The 25,903-nt window shown below is 43.5% G+C and overlaps 2 protein-coding genes across 2 annotated transcripts in view; both read left to right on the forward strand.

Annotated features, from left to right (window-relative positions):
* Nucleotides 1–7: 7 nt before the first annotated feature.
* On the forward strand, nucleotides 8–985 carry LOC119646544 (NADH dehydrogenase [ubiquinone] 1 beta subcomplex subunit 7). The gene is made up of 3 exons (XM_038047016.1): nucleotides 8–243; nucleotides 563–731; nucleotides 815–985. Exons 1-3 carry the CDS (start codon nucleotides 135–137, stop codon nucleotides 903–905), a joined length of 369 nt encoding a protein of 122 aa, XP_037902944.1. The 5' UTR covers nucleotides 8–134; the 3' UTR covers nucleotides 906–985.
* A 4,626-nt stretch (nucleotides 986–5,611) lies between these two features.
* LOC119647098 (dynein heavy chain 6, axonemal) overlaps nucleotides 5,612–25,903 on the forward strand; it is a 67,746-nt gene continuing 47,454 nt past the window's right edge. Inside the window, exons 1-14 of the mRNA XM_038047869.1 lie at nucleotides 5,612–5,617; nucleotides 6,894–7,127; nucleotides 7,195–7,252; nucleotides 7,734–7,974; nucleotides 11,367–11,710; nucleotides 11,776–11,883; nucleotides 11,945–12,089; nucleotides 22,396–22,576; nucleotides 22,651–22,712; nucleotides 22,765–22,869; nucleotides 22,951–23,046; nucleotides 23,116–23,246; nucleotides 23,305–23,479; nucleotides 23,543–23,775. Of these exons, the coding sequence (XP_037903797.1) occupies nucleotides 5,612–5,617; nucleotides 6,894–7,127; nucleotides 7,195–7,252; nucleotides 7,734–7,974; nucleotides 11,367–11,710; nucleotides 11,776–11,883; nucleotides 11,945–12,089; nucleotides 22,396–22,576; nucleotides 22,651–22,712; nucleotides 22,765–22,869; nucleotides 22,951–23,046; nucleotides 23,116–23,246; nucleotides 23,305–23,479; nucleotides 23,543–23,775 (2,119 nt within the window). The remainder of the gene's footprint in view (nucleotides 5,618–6,893; nucleotides 7,128–7,194; nucleotides 7,253–7,733; nucleotides 7,975–11,366; nucleotides 11,711–11,775; nucleotides 11,884–11,944; nucleotides 12,090–22,395; nucleotides 22,577–22,650; nucleotides 22,713–22,764; nucleotides 22,870–22,950; nucleotides 23,047–23,115; nucleotides 23,247–23,304; nucleotides 23,480–23,542; nucleotides 23,776–25,903) is intronic.

Genomic DNA, 25,903 nt, shown 5'->3' on the forward strand with positions numbered 1-25,903 from the left:
GTTGAAAGGTTAGTGCCGACTGTCTACGTCAAAATTTGACGTTTGCTGTCTAGAGTTTCTTAATAGAGACGTTTCTCATTCGCATATAATATTCAGTTTCTGGCGGAGAGGGTGTGAATTTTACATCCAGCGACATGGGAAATGCCTACGCTCTACATTACAAACCAGACGTTACGCCTCATCCGTTAAAGGAATCGCAGTTCGAACCGAACTTTGGTTTCCCCAATGGCCGGAAGGAAAGAGGTGAATGAGATTCTTTTAGGTTTTTCAGTTGATTTTATGTATGGATCAGCATCTAATTTACATCCAGATCAATAACTAAAGTGGTGAACATTAATATCGAAACTTGACAACAATCGGAAAGTTAATTATATAATAAATGAGGTTAGGTCTAGTAAATACAAGTAAGTCAGTCACTATACGAAGTGCTAGGCCTACAGAGGTGGTTCCTGACTTCGATGTTAATGTTCACAATATAATTGGGAATTTGGCCAAGACTTACCAACTCATGTCTCAAACACTACATCTGTAGCTTTCTTAAATATAATCCTTCCTCTTTCAGTCATGGTTGCAACGGAAGAGGAAATGGTGTCAGCCAAGTTACCCCTAGACGCCCGAGATTATTGCGCTCACAAGTTACTCAAATATCACGCTTGCCGTACCGACACCTTCCCGTTTGTTTACAAATGCCACCATGAGAAACACGACTATCTTACATGCGAATATGAAGAGTAAGTAAAACGGCTATTTCTAGTAAATCCCATGAAACTTTTCTGATTCAAAATGATAATTCCTCGCCATTTCTCCATTTCAGTTACGTTCTTCGAATGAAAGAGTATGAGCGCGAGCGGCGGCTTATGGAACGTCAAAAACGAATCGAAAGGAAGCAACAACAGCAAGCGTAATGTTTAATAGCTTTTCAGTTTTCAATAGTAACAAAGTAAATGTGTTCTGCTCGAGAATAAAGGAAAATGTCGGGAAGAAATTGATGTTTCTATTCTCCTTTCGAAAAACATCTTTTCGCAAATAGCACACGGATGCGAGCTACGTATGCCTCGCATCCAGGGAATGCCACATAATTCATCAAGGCTGGAAGGAGATTATTTCCTTTTGAATGGGGTGATTTCAGTCTGAAGTTTGATTGTCTGGAATTTCATTGTTTTCCATCATAACCCATTTCAAGGAACGAAAAGCAGAAAAATGCTATGCATGTCGTCTGGTGAAGTCAACAAATTCACCAAAATAATATTCAGAATTCGACAAGAAGAGCCCAATTTGCGATCAGAAGTTTGAAGGGCGAAAAGAGGTAATGGCTATATTCATTGGTCGATGGTCAAAAGGCGATTCTGGGCGGTCGGAGACTACTAAGGGGGAGAATTATCCCAAAATTCCGGACGCAAATATTGAAATTCCATCGAAGGGTCCCGTCTACACGCGCTTGCTTCCCGCTTTGCTAGCCTCAGGAATGTGGGGTGCCTTTTGAACCTTCTGTAACTCACGTGTTATTTAACAGAACTTCAAGTGTCCTTATACCGATGCATGGGTCTCCACCCGAACCCGAAAATCAAACAAACGCGAAATGAAAGAGCTAAATCTGGAAAATGGCTCGACCGGGCGAGTTACAGGTGCATGCCGATAACATTACACTAACCATAGAGACAAGCGTAGAAAACTTGAACCTCAATCAAAATTTTCCCATGAGATGGGTTGCCGGAATAAACTCGTAAGAAATTTAAAAGTTTGTTTTTTTAAGGTTTTGTGTGAAACATAGTCTGTCACACCCGATTTACTTGGAAACGGCTGATCCGATTGTCACGAAATTTGGTGAGAAAATGTGGTCTGTATGTCCCTTTATATGCAGTGAGTGGCGCTATTTTGTGTTAAGTTTGAAGGAAGGCTCCCCATACATGCGAAAGGAGGGTGAAATTGGTGGTCCATGAGCTCCTTTCAGTTTTCTTTCTAATTATTTGCATATCAGTGTCAATTGCTCCAGGGACTACCTTTTGTACACGGAGTAAAGTGGAAATGAGCGGAGATGGGTTAGATCAATTTATCAATGCGGTAATAGACAATGTTTGTTTATTTAGGAGGAACACAGTATTTATGTCGTTGATATGTATGTACATATATGTATCTTAGAGTTTAGAAAAATATTTTACCTGAAACACCCAGCTTCCGGTATTCTGACTTGTTTTTAAATTCAGTCTAGTTAAAACTATAAGTCGCTCGTGGAGCCGTAAAATTACGGACCCGAGTGCTGTTGATCTGGATGCTACACCTGCCGTCCGTCTGTAGATTACCGATGCTTTCCAAACTCGCGTCACTGCCCGTTACAAGTTAGAGAGACCATCATTGTTCCGTTCGTGACATATAGCCAGTTATTGCTAGCCACTAACTCCTTCCAAGTTTCCCTGTTTCTCGAAGCAGCATACAACGGGCATGTCGGTTTGAATGGGCTTTCGAAGATTGTGTCAATTGCGCAGTTAGACACCTAGTCGTTGTGCTTAATGACCTTGGACGAAAGTTCTCGCTAAGGCAGTTACAAGATAAAAGCTAGTCTTCGTTGAACTCAAAATAATTTTCGTGAATGAAGTAATAAAAACTTGTTTCTTTTTCGTTGGTGTGGGTATTTATTCTTGAAAATACCGATATTTCGGGAACCACTTGTTCCTTTCATCTCGGGAACCACTTGTTGCCACTGATGAAGGGAACAAGTGGTTCCCGAAATATCGGTATTTGCAAGAATAAATACCCACACCAACGAAAAAGAAACAACAAGTTTTTATTACTTCATTTAATTAATCGTTGGAAACACCGCATAATTTCACTCTAATTTTCGTGGTCGTAGTCAATGGCGATCGTGAGAACGTCGATCCGAGGAACCAAATATAGCCCTTCCCCATCAGAGCGGGCAATTGTGGTAACATGAAGCAACCAATAGTCATGTGGTGCTACTATGCAGAGGAAGCCGAAGATTCTCATCTGATCGTCCCCTCTATGCAGCAACATGCGTTCTAGCGGTGTTTGTAGTATTTCAAATGAAAGTCCTATTTTGTTACGGACGTTATTCATAGTTTTCGTAAGCGTGTTTTTCATTACCACAGTCATAGAGCGTGGATAAAATTCTAGTTGACTTGGTGTCCAGCTCGTCGTAATAATCCCCACACTACCTGAACACTTAAACTCACCGAATCGACTTAGAGACAGTGAATGATATGCCTTAACCCGAACGTTCAATAGGATCCTCTGTCGGATCGTAGTCTGGAGTTCCACGAGCTGGAGTTCATCAATGTCACTGTATACATCGTCGTTTGCCCTAAAAATGGCGGCACATTCTTCTGGTTTGTCCTAGTACCTCCGTCATTTTGGCTATCCTTGATCATCATCTGTATCGGAAAGCCCTTCTCAATCCTCAGGTATCCACGAACCACTTATGATTCCCCCAGTTCGTCCATATAGAATTCAACCTAGTATTGGTATAGTCGGACGCTGAACCTGTTTGTTTTTGGTCGTTTGGTAGCTCTACCCGTAAAGGACACAGGTTCGCCGTACCAACTTATTTCCTTGAAGAGCTGCGATACTGAACCGTAATCGCGTGGACTACTCCGTCGTCTCCTGGATGGATCAGACAGATCTCTGATTTAATACTGAAGTCGGGATCCGCCAACAGCAGGCTAGAAGTCCACTTCGGTTTATGGATCCTTCCAATTGCGGATTGCAATGCAGATTGCAGCAGACAAGTGTCGAATCCAAACCATTCGCAAAGGTCATCACGAACCGCTTCCCTCGACATCCATATCCAAGTTATGACCGAGACAGTACCTAGGAATTCTACAAGGAACATATGAACGGGTTCGTCATCTGACTGATGTTATGCTGTCTGAATTCCTGCGATGTGTGAAGCTAGTGTTGAAATCGTATATAAAATAAGAGCACTGAATGTGTTCGTTATCCTTTCACTGGCTTATGCATTCGAAATATTAGCGTGGACGAAAACCGACCTGGAAAACGTCCAGCCGAGGATACGTTCAAATTCCAATTGCATCATCCAAATTCTGCTACAGAGTGGATGAACCTGTCTAGTGATATTGGAGGTGGGGTACGGTTGACGTGGCGGCACAATATCACCGCCACGTCAGCTCGCTACGCGATTATTTTTTTGTAGCAAAGAGCAGGCGAGTTCTTTGTATGCGATTGTTTGAAAGGCAGACTGTGGACTGAATCAACTTAACTTGAAGAATCGATTTTTCAATCCTCTGAGTTGGGTGAAGTCAGACTAAAAATGGATTGATGAATGAGAGTTTGAAGGCAATGTACGGTACGGTAAACATGTGAATTGCTCTTGGCAGCCATTTGTCGATTTGCATTTGTCGAACAGATGGCTGTGTGCTGGGTACCTCTTTGCTGAGATGGAGGAATTTATGTGTGCCATTCAGGATGACGTGGTCGCCACACGAGCTTATAAAAAGCTCATAATGAAAGAACGAGTGGAGAACGACCAGTGTAGAATATGTGATTCGGCGTCAGAGACGTTGGACCATTTCATTTCTGGCTACACTGTAATGGCACCGGTGTAATACACGAATAGGCATAATGCTGTATGTAAGGTGATTCATCAAAACTTTGCATAGAAGCATGGACTGACTAATCACGATAACATGTCCAGTTTACTAGTACGAGCAGCAGCCAGTACAATAGTTCTGGTTCCGGCATGCATTGAGACCAGCAAGTTCTATCGATGATCGATCTGATCGCCACATATTTCACAACAAGCCTGATGTGCTGTTAGTTGGGAAGACGGGTCGCTTCGCGTATATTATTGTTGTTGCTATCCCCTATAATCGCAACATTGAACAGAAATTAAAAGAGGGACGAAGCCGGTTACGGTTTCGTACTAGGGCAAAGGCAACTCATCAGACGCTGCCTCACCTCTGCCCTGGGAGCAGCGTGTCCGAAGCGGCTCGCAAATGTTATACGTTCCTTTTGATGATGATGATCTTCATCCCTCTTTAAATTTCTGAACTTTGGCTTTTGAACCCAAAAAGAGCAGTCTGTAGACCATAAAAAGTGTATAAAAAGCAAGTTGCTCTTCATTTGGTTTGGTCCGGATTCCTCTATCCGTAAACAACAAAATTGAACAAAAATTGAACAGAAGTGCATGGAAAAAAATGTGAACTGTGAGCCACTGGTTCGGGAAATCGAAGAAATTTGGTGTCTCGAGAAGACGGTTGCAGTTCCGATAATATTGTCAGATATTGCACCCAATAAGTCGTGACCATGATGCTCTGCGACTCTTACACAGTTTGGTTCAAACCATGCATAAATACACCAGTTTGCATACGTACTCGATGTTGCGGAGAGTTTTCGACGCGTTCCCCCATTAACCTAACAGTGGCTTCCACCACCAGAGTTCCTTTATCCTTTAAGTAGGTAGGATCGTTCGAGCCTATATGCTTGGCATTTAGTAGTAGTAGTATCTAAACTCCAGCGTCTGCCGGGATTGTAACAACAGGGTATTGTAAGAATTCGACTAAAACGAGTTTAATTAGTGAGCATCAGTTTGGAGGACGAGCAGAGCCGGAGAAGAATGTGCGGAGTGTAGGGCCGAAAAATGACGGTAATTACCGAAAAATTGACAAATCTTCTAAGAACTTTAGAGAAACTTTAAAAATGGAGCTGAACTGGATGTTGCCCGACGCTAGCACCACTAGATTCGCTACCTTGTTTAAAATCCGGACATCCAGTTATTTTAACATCAAGTTGAGACTATTCTGTGCTAACGTTCTTTCTGTGTTGCTATATGGGAGGTGGACATAGGAAGTAACTCCCACTGTTACATAAAAGTTCCAAGCCCTTGTCAACGCCTATTTGCTGCTGGCTTGATTTTATCACAAACGAAGAGCATGGTTGGCGCGCAGGTCTGACATATGCACCGTGATCGGACGGCAGAAATGGCAGTGGATTGGTCATACATTAAGAAGGGCAAACAATTACATTACCGGCTATGCCATGCACTGAATCCACTCTTCCAAGATGGCTGACGAGTGGGTCACCCCAAGGGCACTTGACGCAGAACAGTGGAGAAGGAGTGCATGGAAATTGTTGGCGGAGCTGAGGCGCATTTCAGGTAACTATTATACGAACGATGGCACGTAGGTATGGATGACGCGTTATACCCCACCAAGGGGAAAATGGCACTCATATATAGCATATTCATATATATGTATATTTCCCAAAAAACTTTAAAGGTCGATATATCGCCTAATATTGAAAACTCGAAGAAAAGGATATTCATTCGTGGCCAAGAAGGTGAACAATGTGGTATATAGGCTGGGATATCTTTGTTAACGTTGATAATTCTAGGAAAATTGCCTAATTCCGGATCACCGTGTTTTAGGCCAAATAGCTGAGAGCTGGTAAATAGGTTCGGTCGAGGTATGTAATTGGAAAAAAGTATCCTAACCTTTTTTAGGAACCTGAAACGCCTTCTAAACTCCGAAAATAAGTGTTTCCTGTTTCTTTTGGGCTCTGATTTGCTCTATTTTTAAATAGTTTCTTTTTATTTTAATGGGGTTTGAATAGTTTGATTTGTCGTAAGTATCGTATGCCGTCTGAACACTTCGCACCTGATTTTGATTTCTGAACTACGAATTTCGGTACAAAATCAACACTCACAACAATTTTTACAAATTCTCTCTATCGCCATGGAAATGTTTAATAAACATTTTTGTGTCCTAGCAACAATGTCCGTCTGACATCTTTCACATTGAAATATAGTTTATATCCGTCACCCTTAAAATGCAATATTTCGTTTCGAAATAAAAAGTCGAAACGCAAAACTTTAAAATAAAAACTGAAAAATTATTTTTTAACTCTGAATGTATTCCCAACAGGAGAAAAGCCTTGCAGATAGCTCTCTGCGGAAATCGGAAAGCAATACTGATGGAAAGGAACTGGAATATAACCGACCTAAATTTACAATTGCTTCGCTGCCTGATCATCCCAAAAAGGCACTTCGACATGTCGGAGCCGCAGGACTCCGATGCGAGGCAGCTCCGTTTCATATTCCGCATAAAAAATGCCTCACGAAGTATGAATCGAGCAGCTTCGAAAATAAAGATATTATTGTGAGTGATGGGAAAAAGCAAATGGGTCTAGAGCAAAATTAGAGTCTTTAATTGTTCCCCTTTTCAGGTTGGTCTTCGGGAATTTCCACCCACTAGTGGTGAATTGAAGGTTCGGAAGCTTCAAGGTAAGGATTTTTTTCGGAAGCTCTTCAATACTTTACATAATTGTAGTTACATCCGGATGCAATGAGTATCTAAGGCAATGGTAGAATTAACGGAATATTATCCAAAAGTTAATTTGTTTGATTATATGCTATAAATATTGTCCGGATAGCTGAGTGGTTAGAGCACAAGGCTGTCGTACGGAAGGTCGCGGTTCAAATCTCGGCAGAGGGATTTGTATCGTGATTTGACGTCGGATACCAGTCGACTCAGCTGTGAATGAGTACCTGAGTCAAATCAGGGTAATAATCTCGGACGAGCGTAATGCTGACCACATTGCCTCCTACAGGGTACTGTTATGCTATAGTGTACCGTTACGGTCTTGAATGAAGTGCTCTAACACACTTTAAGGTCCTGATCCAATATGGATTGTTGCGCCAATAATTATTAATATTATTATATGCTATATATTGACAAACGAAAGCTCGCTTTTCTTACCCACAGCAAAGCCTAAGTTAATACCAAAGAAGCAAATCAAATTGCACCTGGATGAAACCAAACTTCAGGAGAGCATAGACGCAAAAAAGATGGAGCAAGTAAAAACTACCAAAAAGTTACCGCCGCCAACAACGGATTTGAATAAGCTTATAGAGGAAAAGGTTTCGAAATTCACAGATGACAGTTTTGTCTACTTGACCTACACCGTACCAAAGAGCAGCGAATATTTCACACCGTATTCCTTAATGTAAGTTTCCATTTATTATCTATCTTTTATCCGGCACAGTATGTACTATAAGCAGGACTCACCCGCTATCTCTATTTATACACATCGCAAGGATAAGGGCTTATTGCATCTTCATATAAAGTTCACCATTTAACTCAAACATCTTAAGGGCTTTATCTAAATCTTATGAGAGTAATTCTGTCGCTAAAATCGCAACTGGGGTTGTGCGTGTGTGTTTCAGGTGGGGAGAGACAAAGCCTCTGAGCACTCAGACCATAGTGGCCGATTGTACTCGATTCCCCCGTCTAACGGGTTGCTAACCTCTGCAGTTGGAGCACATCAGCACCAAAAATTTGGTGTCTGATGCGTCCATTGGCGAGGCACTCATATAGAAAATGTTCCGTGGATTCCGCGCTCATTACAGGATGGACATGTATCATCTTGGATAATTCCAATTCTGAACATATGCCCAGCTAGTGAAATATGGCCAGTCAGAATGCCCACAATACTTCTGCAAGTTTTCCTTTTCGACAGGACAAACTTTCCAGTATGTTTGTTTGGTTCTGACGGGAAAAGTTTGGTGTGTCTAACAGCATTAAGGTTTCGCCACCTATCATTATGGGAAGTTTGTTCCCAGTTTTTGATAGCAGCATCAACCAATACTACTGACACCCCAATTGCTGGTTCCGATCCGGGCATGGGGGAAGTTGAAGCCTATTTTGTTAAGGCATCCGAGATTTCATTTTCCTCTGCACCGCAAAGATCAGGTACCCAGGGTAATTTCACCGTATCGTATCTAGAAACAGAGTTCAATCGGTTTCTACATTCCTGAACGATTTTTGAAGTGAACAAAGTCCTACTCCATGCCCTCAATGCAGCTTGGCTCGTCAGTCATCCAGGTTACCGCCCTTAGGATCGCATACACTTCAGCCTGAAAGACTGTTGTGCTCATCTGATGTGGTTCTGTGGTTCTGTGTGGTGAACCGAGTTCAACTGCTTCCGTCTCTTAGAGTTTGCAAACGCTTCTGTCCACACAGGTAACTAGTAGAGCAGGATGGAGCGCACCACTCCGGCTAACATCACTTTCCGGCAGTGTTTCTGCCCACTATTATTCAGCAACATTTTTGCAAGTGCCGTGGTGGCACTGGCTGCCTTTTGGCATGCATACTCTAGGTGTTCCATTAAACTGAATTTGGTGTCAATTATTACCCCCATGTATTTGATAGCCGGTATTGATACGACCGTATATTCACTGACTTCCATTTTCACAGTGTTGTTTTTCCTGCGGTGGATTATTAACACCGCTTCCAATTTCGCGTCCGCTAAAGTCAGCCCGGTCCTTTGTAGCCTCAGCAAAGCCGACAATCGTAGTCCCCTCTGGGACGGGAAGAGCAGGCACCCCATTATACATGATATTCCACAACAGAGGCCAAGTACTGATCCTTGTGGTACTCCGGCTGTGACAATGCACTCTTTGGGGCCTTAATCCGTCCCGTACCAAAGAGCCCACTCTGAGAGGTAGTTTTCCAACAAATTCTCTAAATACCCGGTGACACCTATGTCAGCTAACGCCCCTTTAATTCTGTTCCAGTTGGCCGAGTTGAATGCGTTTTTGACATCAGGCGCCAACACGGCACAGCAGCCGCCAGAATGCATAGCAGCTGCAGATGTAGACGCCTTTCACCTTCACTCTGGTAAAGTCCTCCTCCGGGTTCTCCATTATTTTCTCAAAGACTTGTTCTCCACAAGCCCATAGCGCTGTTTGGTCTTTGGCCCAAATGCTACTACCATGATTTCGATATGGCTCCCTCATTATGGCACATAGATGTTTTTCTCGCGGATGGTTTGCGAGAGTAGACCCTGCGTTGCCTCACATTGGTTGAGGTTGATTTGTATCATTGTATCAACCTCATCTACGATTTGTGTTAAAGGCTCTTCCGTATTCCGGGCACCTGCTACTGCTTGCAATGTGCCGATGATCCACGTCCTCCTTCCCTTTCCACAGTAGGCAATTTGGGTCAACTCTGCAGCCCTTGCTGATATAGTCTTCCACTCCGCATCTCCTGCAGTGCTTCGACCTGTCATATGAACTAGTGCATTCCTTCGCAATGTGACCGAAGCTAAGGCATCTAAAGCACCGCTTCAACGCCTCCTGTTCCCTAAGATGACACACAACCCAGCTTATTATCACTCTCCCTGCTACTAACAGTTTGAGTGTTGTCTCTATTGGTAGGCTTATGATGGCGGTTTGTGTTCCCTCATAGGCTTTCCTCAGTATTTTCACCACTGACTCTTGTAGTCCGGCAAGATCAAACTCCTTCTCCAACGCTTCGCGAACCTCCTCCTTCGTCGTGATTTCATTTGTATCTTTGCAGATTATAGTGATCTAGAAGAAGATCTCAAGAATTTGTCCACGTTTACATCCCTGGATTTCTTAACCTCCAACATAAGGTCTCCCATCTGGGACCGTCTAATGCGGCTGACATTGTCCTTTGTGGGAGTTAAATCCTTTTTTCTTTTCGGGGTTTGCTGGCCTGTTGAGTCATTCAGCTTTTCGCGCAGCCTCTTCCCCGGTTTCTCCTCTTTTGTATTTTGAACAGGCATTACTTGAGTCGCCTGATTCACTTTTTCAATCGACGGCTTTCCCCCTCGCTCGTCCTGGGCTTTGCCGTACGCCAAGCAGATGCCTCTTATCATGGCCCTTATATTCTGGTGAATGTTCCTGCGCTCCTTTATGAATTCACATAGCTCCATGATCTTTTTACCCAGAGCAGTAAAGACAGCTCCAGACTGATCGTTGTCTAAAACATCGCTCCGGTGATTAGGCGTCATGGATTTTTCTTCTTCGAAGACTTCCGCTACGTACTTTCCATTGAAGGTAGCGATCGCGGGAGCTTGTGCCCGTGTGGGAGGGGATCTGCGAAGAATCGGGCTCCTTCTGAACGGGTCCGTTAATGGAGCCATTCCAGTCCCTTCCGTACTCTTGTAACATTAGATGCCACAATAGCCAAGATTCCCACTACTGAGGCAAAAAATGCCGGTACTGGGTTTCCGAAGAACTGCACCGTAGCTTTATTCTCCTTGTGTTCCTCCATGTTTGGTTTCATTTCTGGGTATTCTTCCCATAGCCAATTTTTAACCACGGGTGGGCCTTTACTTCCGACCTACTCGCCCTGTGCATAAGCATAACCATACACGCACATCTTCGGCTGCGTGCATGTACATGCCCATGACGCATTCGCCGGGTATTCCCTTATCAGCACGAAGGGACGCGCCTGATGAGAGATTTGGCGACTCCACACAGGTAAAGAGATATCTAAAACAACTGCTAACACTACAGTCCATTGTTTCATTACCTATTTGTACTCTTTTTACTTCAGATTATAGTAATAAAATTCCATTTCCCTCTATAGCGAAGTTCCTTACGAAAAAGTCGACAAAACACAGTTTTTCACAGCCAGTCGATATGGGGTTACATTTTGGAGCCGAAATGAAAACCACTTTACCAACCTACGTGAATGGCAAAAAGAATTTGCAATGTATTGCAAAATCACAAAAATTCCTTCATTCTATAACTTTCGAATTTGGAAAGGATTTAAAGTTTGGCAGAAGACTATCAAGTGGAAGAAATACAATGACGCCAAGAGATTCCTCGAGGATAATCTTTTCTACGCTATTCCACCCCTGGCCAAATGTTTGCTGACCTTACGACGGGAATTTTGCCGTTTACGTGAAATAAAGTTTGTTGAAATCACAAGTAATAATCCTTCATAAAAAGGCTAAAGCATTTCTTTAAACTTAAATTTTATTATAAATCAATAGATATCGAGGAATGGCATCTTTTCTATTTCAATGAGTCCCAAATGCAATTCTTCGAAGCTACCCGAGCGGAATTGCGAAAGTTCCGAACACATATGAGGGATCATCTATGTAAGTATCAATACTTTGTGATTATGTGAATTGTCGCAAACTTCTTTATTTTCCTTTGAAGTTGATGGTTGCATGAAGGCTCTGATCGCGAAAGGATTCAGCCCCGATGATGAAGCCCTGCTCTTCACGTCGTCGAAGAAACTGAGGGAAGCTATGAGTTTCACTGAGCGTGCTAAGAAAAGACGCTATTGCAAATTGCTTTGCAAGTAAGTATGATTCTTAAAGGACATTAGAGCTGATCATCGTTAGAATTTGTTATGTTCCATGGAATTGTTTACACAGTCATCACCAACCGAAGACTTTCGATAATGCCAAAATGTTAGCCGTTTGCTTATATCCACGTCATATTTCTCTTTAGGTATAAGAATAACATTGCTTTCATTCAACCCATTTCTTAATGGATGGGAGCAGTGAAACGTTGTCCATCCTGTGAACAATTATTGCTTCCTAATAGCTTTCCGGAAGTCTGGAGTCACATCGGTTTAATTTATTCTCATTCTCTCGTAAAGAGGCGAAGCCTCCCTCATTCGATGGTATATCTATAGGGATCATTGCCAATATGACGATTGGATGCAGAGTTCACGTTTCACAGCACCGGCTAAACTTTCCACCCAAAAATAAACCTCACGTATGTATGTAGACAAATTGGTAGCACCACTATGGCCACAAGCAACCTGCAAATGAACCTCAATCCTCTAATATAAGGCAAATGAATTCCTGAAGCCTTGTCTATTTTTTCATGAGCATAACCCAAATGTCTCAAGAAACTCAGCCTGGTATCGAACATCACTCCGATCAATTTGGAATGACCTTGTGAATATTGGCAATATTATTTTTCCTGTAGTTAGTGGTAAGGACCGCCTCCGTTTTTTGAATGGCTGCATTTCATCTAACTTAACGTCCCCGCCAGTTTACATGCAGAATGTCATCGCATCCAGAGCTAAAGTCACGATCCTAGTTATCTGATGGACCTTGGGCCGGACTCTCCCCACACATTCTCATGGAATAGAAGCAGTTCACTATCTTCTCCAATATCCAGGCTTCTAAAGGAACACTATGAAAACAAAGCCCTAGAGGATTTTCATGTACGTGTGCAGATTTTATGCAGCTCCTCCTCTTATCGCAGAAAAAAGTTTGTAATTATTTTGGACAAAAGCCGTTACTTGAGCTGCCTTTCCTCAGTGGCAGTACCCCACGGGTTTGTTTTCCTGTAGCATTTTCGTTTGCTCCTCTTTATAGTCCGCATAAGGGTACTCTGGAAATTTCAGTATTATTTCTCCAGCTGGTGATCCAACGTCACTCTTTTCCTTCCACAAAGTCTTTTCATTCATAGGCAAGACGAACCCAACGTCTCCATTTACCGATTTTACCAGTAGTTGGGTTTCATGGTAACATCATATGCTTTGGTTACTTGTCGACACAAATTTCTTGATTTCTCTATCATCATTCCTTACGGATCATAACTTTGCTTCAAATTTACTGAGAGTTTACCCTCCTCAAAGCCTCGGAAAAGCATCCTGGCCATCTCATTGTGGGAATGCCTCATGTTGCCTACTCTTCTGTCTCAAATGTTGAAAAATATATCGTGGAGGTCGTTATATGTGTAGTTCTCACTCAAACCAACAATTTCCTTCGTCAGGAACCGACTGACATAAGTTAGATTCGATAATCAAGCATCCAGTTTCTAGCTCCGCACAGATCATCTTTCGTAAAGGTCCTGCCAACTTACAGCAATGATATGTTAATACTTCTAGGTATTTAGGATTGCTTTATAGTAACTATTTTGGCTCATTAAATACGCATTTCAGCTATTCAGCTGTTATAAGAGTAAATCGCCAGGTAACCTAATCTTTTGCGAAAATGGAAACTTTTTTCTTGATACTGAACTGGTGGATTTCCTGATGGAACTAGTCTTTAGCCCCTATGAAGCTAGTTCATAGCATACTTTTCTTTGCTTGAAACCGACAGGATCAAATAAGTCCCAGGGCGAAACGTGGATTCGTACTAACGATGGAGTATAAAACCTGGGAAACGCCTGCTGAACTAACACCAATAGCTCTATTACCAAACCCTATCTCCACTTCCACGTGGTGACCGCTGGGAGCTCTTTCTTAACGAAAAGCTGCAGACGGAGAAAGATGGAGGCGAGTCTCCCGCGCCTAAAAACGGGACAAATTGTACCAACTGGTCCTCCAGGTTGGGGGTGGGTAGGGGTGACAGCCCTACACGGAAAATCAAAGTTACGAAGCCACAACAGGAGCCTCAGATTGGACGGATAATACAACGATGAACCCGGCAACGACAAAGGAATAACGATTTGCGCATCTTCTCATGAAACGTGCGCCCCCTGTAAAGAGATGGAGTCGCCAAGCAGCTAACCGGTACCCTATCCAAATATAAGGCTGATGTAACAGCGTTACAGGAGATACGTTGGACAGGGACCGGTTTCCTGGAGAAGAGTCGTGTGTGCTCGGAGTAGGTTTCTTAGTCAGCCAAAAAATGAAACCTGCTATTATTGGCTTTGAAAACATAAACAAACGGCTTTACACTCTGCGTTTGGAGGCAAATTTAGAAATATAACCCTCATTAACGTAAAAATCATAAGTCGTCAGGAGCCGATGGAATTACAGCCAAATTGGTTAAATATCGACCAATTACACCAAGTGGTTCATCAACTTGTGGTCAAGGTGTGGGACAGCGAATCAATGCTTGACGACTGGCAAAGAGGCATTATCTATCGCATACATAAAAAGGGAGACATCACGCAGTGCAGCAATTATAGAGGTATCACGTTGTTTAATACCATCTATAAGATATTCTCCTCTATCTTGCTAGGCCGGATAGCCCCATACGCCCAGAACAGCATTGGCCCATGCTGTCTTGAGATATGGACATCAGTTGCACCATCTTTTCATCGACTTTAAAACCGCCTATGATAGCATAGCTAAGGTAAAACTGTACACGGCCATGAGAGAATTCGGGATCCCAACGAAATTGATAAGACTGATTAGGCTGACCCTGACCAATGTGCGAGGACAGATAAAAGTAGCAGCATCACCCTCAAGGCCATTCGACATCAACAACGGTCTACGACAAGGGGATGCGCTATCATGCGTCCTCTTTAACCTGGCCCTCGAGAAAGTGATCCGTGATGCTGAGGTAAATGCAAGAGGTACGATCCTCTTCAAGTCCACCCAACTACTAGCCTATGCTGACGATATCGACATCATGGGAAGAACCACCCGAGACGTACAAACCGCCTTCATCCAGATCGAGCAGGCGGCAATTGACGCGAGATCATGGGCTGCACATCAATGAAGGCAAGACAAAGTATATGGTCTCAACGTCAGCGCCAAAACCAAAAGAACGAACAACATCGAATAGCACTGGTCAAACGAAAATAATGAAGATAGGAGACTACAACTTTGAGACCGTTGAAAATTTCTCCTATCTAGAGTCGAAAATCACAACCGATAACAGCTATGACGATGAAATCCGCGCACGGCGTCCGAGAGAAAGTTCCTCCGAAAAATTTTTGGCCCCCTACATGAGGATGGACGATTCCATAGCCTACATAATGACGAAATCTATGAGCGATACCATTACCGTCCGGTTGTGGATAAAATTCGGCTCAATAGGTTACGGTGAGCGGGTCACTTAATTCGTATGGATGAGGATGATCCACCCCGGAAAGTCTATAAGGGCAATATCTATGGTAGAAAAAGAAGACGAGGCAGACCCTGCCTAAGATGGAGCTATGGCGTAGGTCAGGACGCCAGAGAGCTTTTAGGGATATCGAATTGGGGGACCTCGGCGCAAAACCGAGATGTCTGAAGTTCCTTATTAAAGCAGGCCTTGACCGGATACCGGTTGTTGCACCGTTAATGATGATGAAACCGGCAAGGAATGCTTCAGTTGGTAAATCGCTAACCGATTTGAGATGTACACCCTTCGCCACCACGCACGTGAACACGCAGATGTATACTTTCATTGTAATCGTGGAGCGTCCTTTCGATATTGTTGTCTTGAATGGGTCTGCGTAGTCAACTCCCCAATGGCGAAACAGCGGGTTTGGCCTGATTCCTGATCACAGGAATATCACCCATTGACTCTGTCATGACTTGTGGCATACCTTACACAAGTCGGATAGCAATAAAGTTCGTTTCGTATAACATTCTGGTCAATAAGAATCCAATACCGCATTCATAATTTATGTCTGCATGCTTCCATGCTTCCACGTGGTGTTCTCATGCTAGAAGTACCGGTTGTCTAGGTTCATCTGATAAGACTGCATTCCTTAACCCAATCTCAAGTCAGGCTTGGTGATTACCAAACGGCTTCAGTTTATGTAGTCTTTTTTGAAGCGGGGAATTTTTCACGAGGTCCTCGTTGTGTTTGCCAAATTGGACTTTCTGTACCAATGGAGAATTCGCAATCAATTCCTTTCATACCCCCTAAAAGGGGCAGATCGTTTTTCTCTCGTCACGAAGCGTAGGCTATTCGCTGTTACTTTTACCGGATTTGAAAATGACGAGAATCATTCCAGTAGATCGAAATCAATAATCACATTTGAAAAACACTTTACATCCTCAAGTATACAATCCTCTGCAAGGCATTGAGGATCATTTTACCATAGTGGATGCCTCATTGTAAGCTTATTCCTTTGGAGGCGCAATCGGCTAGATTTTCAACCGATTTTTTGTAGCCCCAAAGCCAAGGATTCCTTAATGTTCTCCCGTAATTTGGCTACCCGATTTTCGACATAATTGTCCAAGCTCGCTGGTTCCTTCTTAATCCTTGCTAGAACTATAATGCAGTCACACTAGTAACATACTTTGGAAAGTAGAAATTGGATTGTATGTACCATAAGCATTAGCTCCGTTAGTAAAAGCTCCAAACGTGGCAGAGTTATTTCCACCTTTAGCGGTTTGACACGTTTCCTGGCACATAATACTTTTCCTTAAATATAAATCGTTTTGTTAAAAATGAAAGCAACATAAGCGGACTCTGAAGTGCCATGTAGCTAATTTATTCCTTCTTTTGGGCACTGAACCCATCAAGGATCTGAATAGCTTCCGATATAGGTAGTTGATTTCATCGATGCTAAACATTGTAATGAATCGTATAGGGCTACAATTTCTGCCAGCAATTACTGCGTCATCAACCTTTTAGTTGGGTCATACTCTAGAGTGTCAAACCTAAAATCGTCTGCCATCGGGTTCCAAGGTAGTCTCAGAATAGCTGCCGGTTCGTCAAGTTCTAGGTCAGAAAGTGCAATCTCATCGTACTCTACTGGAATTTCACCCAAGAATTCGGTATCATTTGGAACCCATTTTCGTAGCGTAAATTCACCAGCATTTAGCAGTTTCATCATCAACTACACCTGATATGGTGCTTCTTAAGCAGTTTCTTTGCAGCGCGGGAAGCCTTTCTCCCTCGTGCTTCCCTAATTGTATTAGCATTCGTACCGCAAGGAGCATTGCAGGAGTTTCACCAAACCAACTACTCTCGCGACACTTTTATGGAGTCGACCGTAACTGACAATGTGCAACGTACCTTCCTTCTGACTCGTACTGGACTGTACATTGTTTGGAGCAATCTCCGTTTTGAAGAATCGTTGTAGCACAGTATGGAACTCTGCCATGGATTTATTGGGCACTAATGTCGTCGCGGAGACTTTGCCCGCAAGTACCACCAACGGATTTCCTTTCCTTATGCTCCACTCCATTATCTTCACAAATACGTCGGCTCCCAATATTAAATCGGTGCCCGCCTTGGGGTCATAATCCAGGTCGGCAAGTTTCAGTTCCTCCTTGCGTAGATAGGTTGTCAATGATGGCAATATGTGACCCTCTACTATCAACTCAAACTTAGAAGGCAAATTATTGTAGCCGTGTGAATACCACCGATCTCTGAGGTTTACTCCAATACGTTCCTTTTCTTCACGGTTTGTTTGCTGTGCCCAACGCTATTAACAATGTCTGGAATCCAGGCTCGAGCCCGGTTTTTCAATATCTTTCCGCTTGAACTTACTGCTTCAACCAGAGCAGTTGCTAACAATAACTTGCCTAGCTTTTCCCTTGCCGGACAGGCTGATCCGGCAGTTGCTGAATTTTCGAGATGCAGCATGATATGGTTGCTGTTGCCTCTCTGTGAATCACTATGCCTAAAGTGGTTTTTGATATTCCTTGATTTGCTTCGTAAATTTGTTTCTTTCCTCAGCAAGGAGGTGGAAAATCCCAGAAAAACACGTCTGCCCCAGCTCCGCCGCACAAACGACGGAGGTACAGCGAGCGCGTGTGGGATTCGCATTCACTAAAAACCACCCCCGGTCCCTCCAGCCGCAAACCCGCGGGACCACCATTTAGGTATTACTTCGCGGGGTAGGTTTGCTTTTAGACTCTCGTTCTTCTCCTACTGGCGGCTTTCCTCCTTCTTTGTTCCTTCAGCAACTCCTTCTGTATTTGCATGATTATAAAGCAAACCGTAAGCCAATTCTCCTCGGACCTTAGCATATCCGCAACTAAGTCCCCCGGGCTCACACTCCTGCCCAATAATTGGTTTAGGTTCCTCCTCTCCATTACAAATCTTTGGCAGTGAAAAATTACATGCTCTGGATCCTCCTGTATGCCGCCGGATCTAGGACAATTTGGAAAATCATCCAACCCAAAGCGGTGCAGATACTGCCTGCAGCAACCACCGTGTCCCGTGAGGACCTGGATAATGTGGTAGTTGGCGCCCCCATGTTTCCGCTCAAGCCACACCCTAATGTTGAGAATCAGCCTGTGCGTCCACCGACTTTTTGTAGACTCGTCCCATCTGTGTTGCCAGCGATCATGCAACTCTGACCTTGTCACATTTCTTCGTTCTATATGCCCCTCCATACCTCTTGCATGGCACAGCATACTTATTTCTTTAACCAGAATGTCGACAGGGATCATGCCTGCTACCATCAATACCGCCTGCAAACTCTCAAAGCCATTAACCGGTAAACCGAGTTCACCTGATAATTTGCAAGCGCCTCTGCCCACAAAGGTGACGAGAAGAGCAGGATGGAACGCACCAATCCGGCTAGAACCAACCTCCGGCAGTGTTTCGGCACACATTTTTGCAAGTGCCGTGGTGGCATTGACTGCCTTTTGGCATACATATTCTAGCTGTTCCCTAAAGCTCAATTTGGTGTCAATTATCACCCACAGGTATTTTATAGCCGGCTTTGATACGACCGTATATCCACCGACCTCCACTTTCACAGTGTTATTTCTCCTGCGGTTGGTTATTAAGATCGCTTCCAGAACTTCACCGCTCTCACTGCTTCCGTCGCATAGACCTCCAAATCTTCTGGGTGTTTGCTGTAACAACCACAGCTAGGTTATCAGCAAAGCCGACAATCGGAGTCCTTTCTGGGACGGGAAGAGCAAACACCCCACTATACATGATATTCCACAGCAGGGGACCAAGTACTGATCCCTGTGGTACCCCGGTTGTGACAATGTACTCTTTGGGGCCCTCATCGGTCACGTACCAGAGGGTCCTCTCTGAGAGGTAGTTTTCTGCCAAATTTGCTAGATACCCGGGGTTTCAGTTGGCGGAGTTCAATGCGCAGTCGCCAGAAATCAGCGAATCTTTTGCCAGGTTTACTATCATACTAATTGCGTACATCGTAGAGCGGGCATGTCAGAAACCAAACTGGCGTTCCCACCAACCATTGCTCGCTTCGACGTGGGTAAGAGTCTGTTGTAGACGACTCTCTCCATCATCTTCCCCATTGTATTCAGCAGGCAGATAGGACGATACGATGATAGGTTTCCAGGTGGCTTGCCAGGTTTCGGAAGCAACACTAACTTTTGTTTTTCCCACTGGACAGGGAATGTTCCTTCTTTAAGGCACGCCTCGAAGGTGTTGGCGGAAAGGTTGGGCCTAGTATATGCAAACTGCATATGCATATGCATATGCAACGGAATAGTAAGACGCTTTTCTTCGGGCACTGAGTAGATGAAGATTGAGGCTGAATATATCAAAGCAGCTTATACCTCTTCAGGGGGAAATCACACAAGTTTCTCACAGGTGGTAATTCCTTGCTACCTTCGACAAATTCCTCGAAACAATGGACAGCATCTTTGAAATTTAGCATGATAATATGATAATATGGTGGTATGATAAAAAGGGAAATATCACACAGTGCAGCAATTATAGAGGTATCACGTTGCTGAGTACCATCTATAAGATATTCTCCACTATCTTGCTAGGCCGGATTGCCCCATACGCCCAGAACATCATTGGCCCATACCAAAGAGGCTTCACTCCAGGCAAATCAGCAACAGATCAGATTTTCTCTCTGCGGTAGGCGATGGAAAAACTGTTGGAATATGGACAACAGTTGCACCATCTGTTCATCGACTTTAAAGCCGCCTATGATAGCATAGCCAAGGTAAAACTGTACACGGCCATGAGAGAATTCGGTATCCCGACGAAATTAATAAGACTGACTAGGCTGACCCTGACCAATGTGCGAGGCCAGATAAAAGCAGCAGGATCACTCTCAAGACCATTCGACATCAACAACGGTCTACGACTAGGGGATGCGCTATCATGCGTCCTCTTTAACCTGGCCCTCGAGAAAGTGATCCGTGATGCTGAGGTGAATGCAAGAGGTACGATCCTCTTCAAGTCCACCCAACTACTGGCCTATGCTGACGATATCGACATCATGGGAAGAACCACCCGAGACGTTCAAACTGCCTTCATCCAGATCGAGCAGGCGGCGCGAGATCTTGGGCTGTACATCAATGAAGGCAAGACAAAATACATGGTGACAACGTCAGCACCGAAGACGAATCAACCAACAACATCAAACCGCACTGGTCAAACACAAGCACGAACAAGAATAAGGATAGGGGAATACAACTTTGAGACCGTTGACAATTTCTCCTATCTAGGGTCGAAAATCACAACCGATAACAACTACGATGATGAAATCCGCGCACGGTTGTTGTCAGCCAACAGAGCCTACTTCAGCTTACAAAGACTGTTCCGCTCGAAACGTCTCACCATAGGGTCAAAGCTCTTACTGTACAAGACTATGATCTTGCCAGTCCTCATGTATTCCTCGGAAACTTGGGTTCTTAGCAAGAAAAATTGCGAACTCTTGGCCGCGTTCGAGAGAAGAATCCTCCGAAGAATTTTTGGCCCCCTACATGAGGATGGACGATTCCGTAGCCTACACAATGACGAAATCTATGAGCGATACCATGACCGTCCGGTTGTGGATAAAATCCGGCTCAATAGGTTACGGTGGGCGGGTCACTTAATCCGTATGGATGAGGATGATCCCACCCGGAAAGTCTATAAGGGCAATATCTATGGTAGCAAAAGAAGACGAGGCAGACCCTGCCTAAGATGGAGCGATGGCGTGGGCCAGGACGCCAGACAGCTTTTAGGGATATCGAATTGGTGGACCTCGGCGCAAAACCGAGATGTCTGAAGTTCCTTATTAAGGCAGGCCTAGACCGGATACCGGTTGTTGCGCCGTTGATGATGATGATGATAATATGGACCATTGTTGAATTCGACTAAGAAGAGTTATATCCTAGACTGTTCAAGCCGACCAAGCAGCTCCACATGGTGTTGTACTTCGCTATTATGTCGCTCGCAAAATTATATTTGAACTTTTTTATGTCAACGATCGCGCTTATATATTCGTTCGGCAGTTTGGCAAAAAAATGTCTCTTTCAAAACCAGAAGCGTAGAATTCTAATTGATATCACATATATGGAGATGCGATACTGCTCCTTTTCCCTTCCCTTTCAGATATCTCAATAGATGTAACTTCTGAACGTCGTCAATTGACGGATTGTAGCCAATCATGGCTTCAAATAACTCTATAAACTAAAACTATTCTTCGCTAATGCCAAAAATACTGGGAATCCGAAAACGCCAGTAGGTTCGCAGATAATCAGGAAGGACGTGTGGTGGTTGCTCCTCCTTGAGTGCTCTATCAGAAGTACCTATGGGCTTTTATCTCTTCTTACAGCTCAAACTATCGGTTGATTGCTTTGAGAAGGCCGAGTAGCTCCCCATGATTGGTCCTAAATATGATCTCCAGACCCTCTAGTTTTTCACTCTTTATCCAGGTATTCAGTCGATTTTCAAGTGGCTCTATCCTTCTTATTGCTCCAAGCAACGGATAAATGGTACACCATCTGCATTTCTCTTTCGCCCATGTGGGCGTGTCCGAAGGTACCCTATTTCTCCTTCCTTGTTGATTTTCCAAATGTGTAGCAGTGCAGCCTTATTCGCGCCAAAGGATAAAGAAAAGTCTAGGATAACTTGCCATCCGCAATAGTTCGAAGCTTCTGTGGGACTGAGGGAACAGATAAGGATTTAGGTGTTCTATTGAAATCGAAACTAAGCAGATGTACTTATCAAACTGAATACCAAACTATGACCTTCCACTCCATTGTTATTTTTTCAATTCTGACTAATCAATATCGTATTCTTGCGTCCTAATAGTTTTCTTACGTATTGCGACCACATGGTGTTGACGCTTTGCCACAGAATATTAAGGAAGAGCTTCAATGATTACAGCATGGCTTTCGACGTACACGACAAACTTGGACCACCTTTGGAAAACCTGGACAATTTGGCATTGGACGTTCAAATTGAAGAGCCTAGACCGGAAAAGATGCCAAAGGTAAGAAGTTTATTTGTAATTTATTCATAAGATAATTATTCATATTTGAAACTTTTCTAACTCCTCATTCTCAGAATCCATTCTTCCTAGCAGAACTTGTTCTGAAGCCTGATAAAGTAGAAGTAGATCCTTCAGAGTAAGTATTACATGAAATCGTACCATTCCGATACTACCAAAAAAAATTTTAGGAATGTTATGTTGCACATTGTTCAACAATTTGAAAATTTAATGTTGGAAGCAATGGATGAACTACGACCATATACGAATGATGCATTTTTTAACCAATTCACTGAGTAAGAATTAGTCAATTCGCCCATTTTCTTCTCAATCCCCCTTTGAAAAACAATCTTATTCCGCTTTTGAAATATTTGCAGACCAAAAATAATGGGAAGACAGGAGGATCGATTGTCTGGAAATCCCCCAGGTTTAGGTCATATTTTAGAAACAGATATTGAATTTCAAGATTATAGGTAAGACTTTTTTTTACAGTCGTTATATTCGTCTCAATAAAGTTAATTTGAAAATATCATGCACTTCAGGGTTCGGTTAGATGATGTTATCCACAATGCATATTGGAAAGCTGAAAAATACATTAAACGGTTCGAACCGATTCGGATCAACTTTGAAATAGACGTAAACATGGACGCAAGGACACTCAAAGCTGAACGAGGCAATATTTCACAAAAACGTGATTCTGGATTACTAGAAACCTATAACCTATGTTACAGATATCGCAGCGTTGCGTAGCTATTGTGAGCGATACCACAAAAACATGGGAGCTCTTGAAGGCATCTTATCCACAGTCAATTTAGGCTTACTCAAACTGAAACAAGGAACATTCAAAGAAGCTGTGACCCCTGTTTGTAGAGATTTGCTAAGTGTCCTCGAAAGTCATCTACCTAAGTTCGTATGACAATCTTTTTTAAAAATTCTAAAATCAAATAACTATTTTTTTCTGGTCCAAAGACTGGCCACGGAGAAAGTCGCGGAGATTATGGAGAAAGCAAATGATCTTATGACTCGTCTTACATTTGAACCTCAATCTACGCACGAAACAGTCACTTATTTGCATTTCTTGGAAGAAACAGGAAAAGAAATCGATGAATTCTACCAAGGGGTAGATTACGCGCATGATTTATATATAATTATGAAGGATTTCAGTATATTTGCCGAAGAGGAAGAAAAGGAGAAGTATATGGGTATGTTGTCGGTTGTAAGCTTGATGATTGAACAAAACCTTTTTGGAAGACAATCAAAAAAGCGCATCCATTGCTATCTAGGATGCATCCACCTTTTTAAGACATAAATGACTTGCATTTCCAGACATTGGACAAAACATCAAAGGTAGATTTCACGCTGATATTCGCATCGGGCAACATCAAGTTTAGTGCCGCCGTTGGTAGAAGCAACGCTACCTAGATGCATAAATTGTTTGACGATCATGATATATTAACCATTAATGGAAACATGCATGCGGTGGCATGTCTCACTGAGAACCTTAGTTTTGTTGGTATCTATCTTCAGCCCGGCTCTGTTTGCCTCTTTCTTCAAATCACTTGCCAGATTTAACCAAGACCCATGACTCAGTGAAAAACCCATCAGATATTACCGTAGCAAAGAATGAGAAGAAAAGAGTATCGGAAGCAGAATGCAACCCTGATAAAATCTGATTAAAATCGGTTAAATGTCTGTCTGTCTGTCTTTTTTTTTGCAGGGGGTGGAAAAATTTAAAAGACACTGGTCTGGACACACCAGTGTGTGGGATTTTTACCCACTAAAACCACCCCCGGCTCCCTCCCTGCCCCACGGAACCACTATAAGGTATTACATCACTGGGCGGACTCAGCTCATTCTAGCTTAGTCACCTTTCTTCTATACGGGGCGCACGTGACCGTGCTTTTCTCCTCTCTTCTGCCCTTCGCAGTTTGGTTTGGTTAGATGTGATCATGCAATTGACCGCACTCCAATTCTCTTGTTGTGCTACCATTTTCGCCACCAGATTTTCTGGTACCAGCACCTCTCCTAGAGTTTCCTCTAAATTCCTCCTTTCTTCCACAAATCTCGGACAGTGGAAGAATACATGCTCTGGGTCCTCTGGGACTCCATCGCAATTTGGACAGTCGGGTGAGGTCTCCAATTTAAACCTGTGCAGATATTGGCGATATCCTCCATGGCCCGTGAGAAACTGGGCGAGATTATAGTTAATCTCTCCGTATCGTCTCTCCAACCACTCCTTGATGGCAGGAATGAGCCTGTGGGTTCACCGACTTTTTACCGAGCGTTCCGACTGCCTTTACCATCTATTTATGGATCTCTCCCTCTCAGCGTTCTTCGTCTACGATAAGGGAGAAGTTGGCTTCGCATTGCACATATTCGCCATCTTATCTGCCAAGATGTCAATCAACATCATTCCAGAGGTGACAAATGCTGCATCATCTGAAACAGTCCTGAAGGCAGAGCATACCCTCAGGACTGTCCTCCTCTAGACTGCACTTATTTTGTTAGTGTTAACTGACATCCGCAACGCCTTCCTCCAAACTGGGGTCGCATAGAGCATGATTGAGGTCACCCACCCTCGCTATAAGCAATCTAGAGATATGCCGTGGCCCTCCCACGTTCGACCAGGGCCATACTAGCAGTGGATGATTTATAGCAAACATACTGTACGTGTTCCTTATAGCTGAGCTTCCTGTCTATCATAATTGATTCCCGATTCTAATACAGTTGTAGGCGCTTAGTGATGAGGACCGCTTCTGTTCTTCCTCCGCAAGTGTCAGACCAGAGCTCTCTAGACAACTTTTAACGGCACTGATTGCCTCGCTTGAGTATAACTCAGCATCTTCGAGATTCTTTGCGACAACAACCAGCGCAATGTCGTTAGCGTAACTCACCACTGTGCCTTCCTCCGGAAGAGGAAGATTAAGTACATCGTTGTACATGATGTTCCACAGTAGTGGGCCCAATACAAAAGCCTTGCGGGACACCCGCGGAAACAACGTACTCCTGGGGGTCCGTCATCAGTGTCGTACCAAAGCCTCCTTTCAGTTAAATAACTATCCACGATAGCAACGAGATAGGCGGGAATACCAACCTTCGGTAGGGATTTGCGTATTAGATTCTAATTGGCTGAATTGAATGCACTTTTCGCGTCCAGGGTTACTACCACGCAATATTTGCTAGTACTACCTTTCCGTGGATTGCATTTTCTGCCAAGCCAGTAACTAATTTGATGCCATCAATGGTTGATCTGGCTTTACGGAACCCATACTGCCGATCTGAAAGGCTGTCTGTCTACCTGTCTGTCACACGCATTTTTCTCAGAAACGG

The sequence above is a fragment of the Hermetia illucens genome, chromosome 1, assembly GCF_905115235.1.
Source record: "Hermetia illucens chromosome 1, iHerIll2.2.curated.20191125, whole genome shotgun sequence".
NCBI lineage: Eukaryota > Metazoa > Arthropoda > Insecta > Diptera > Stratiomyidae > Hermetia > Hermetia illucens.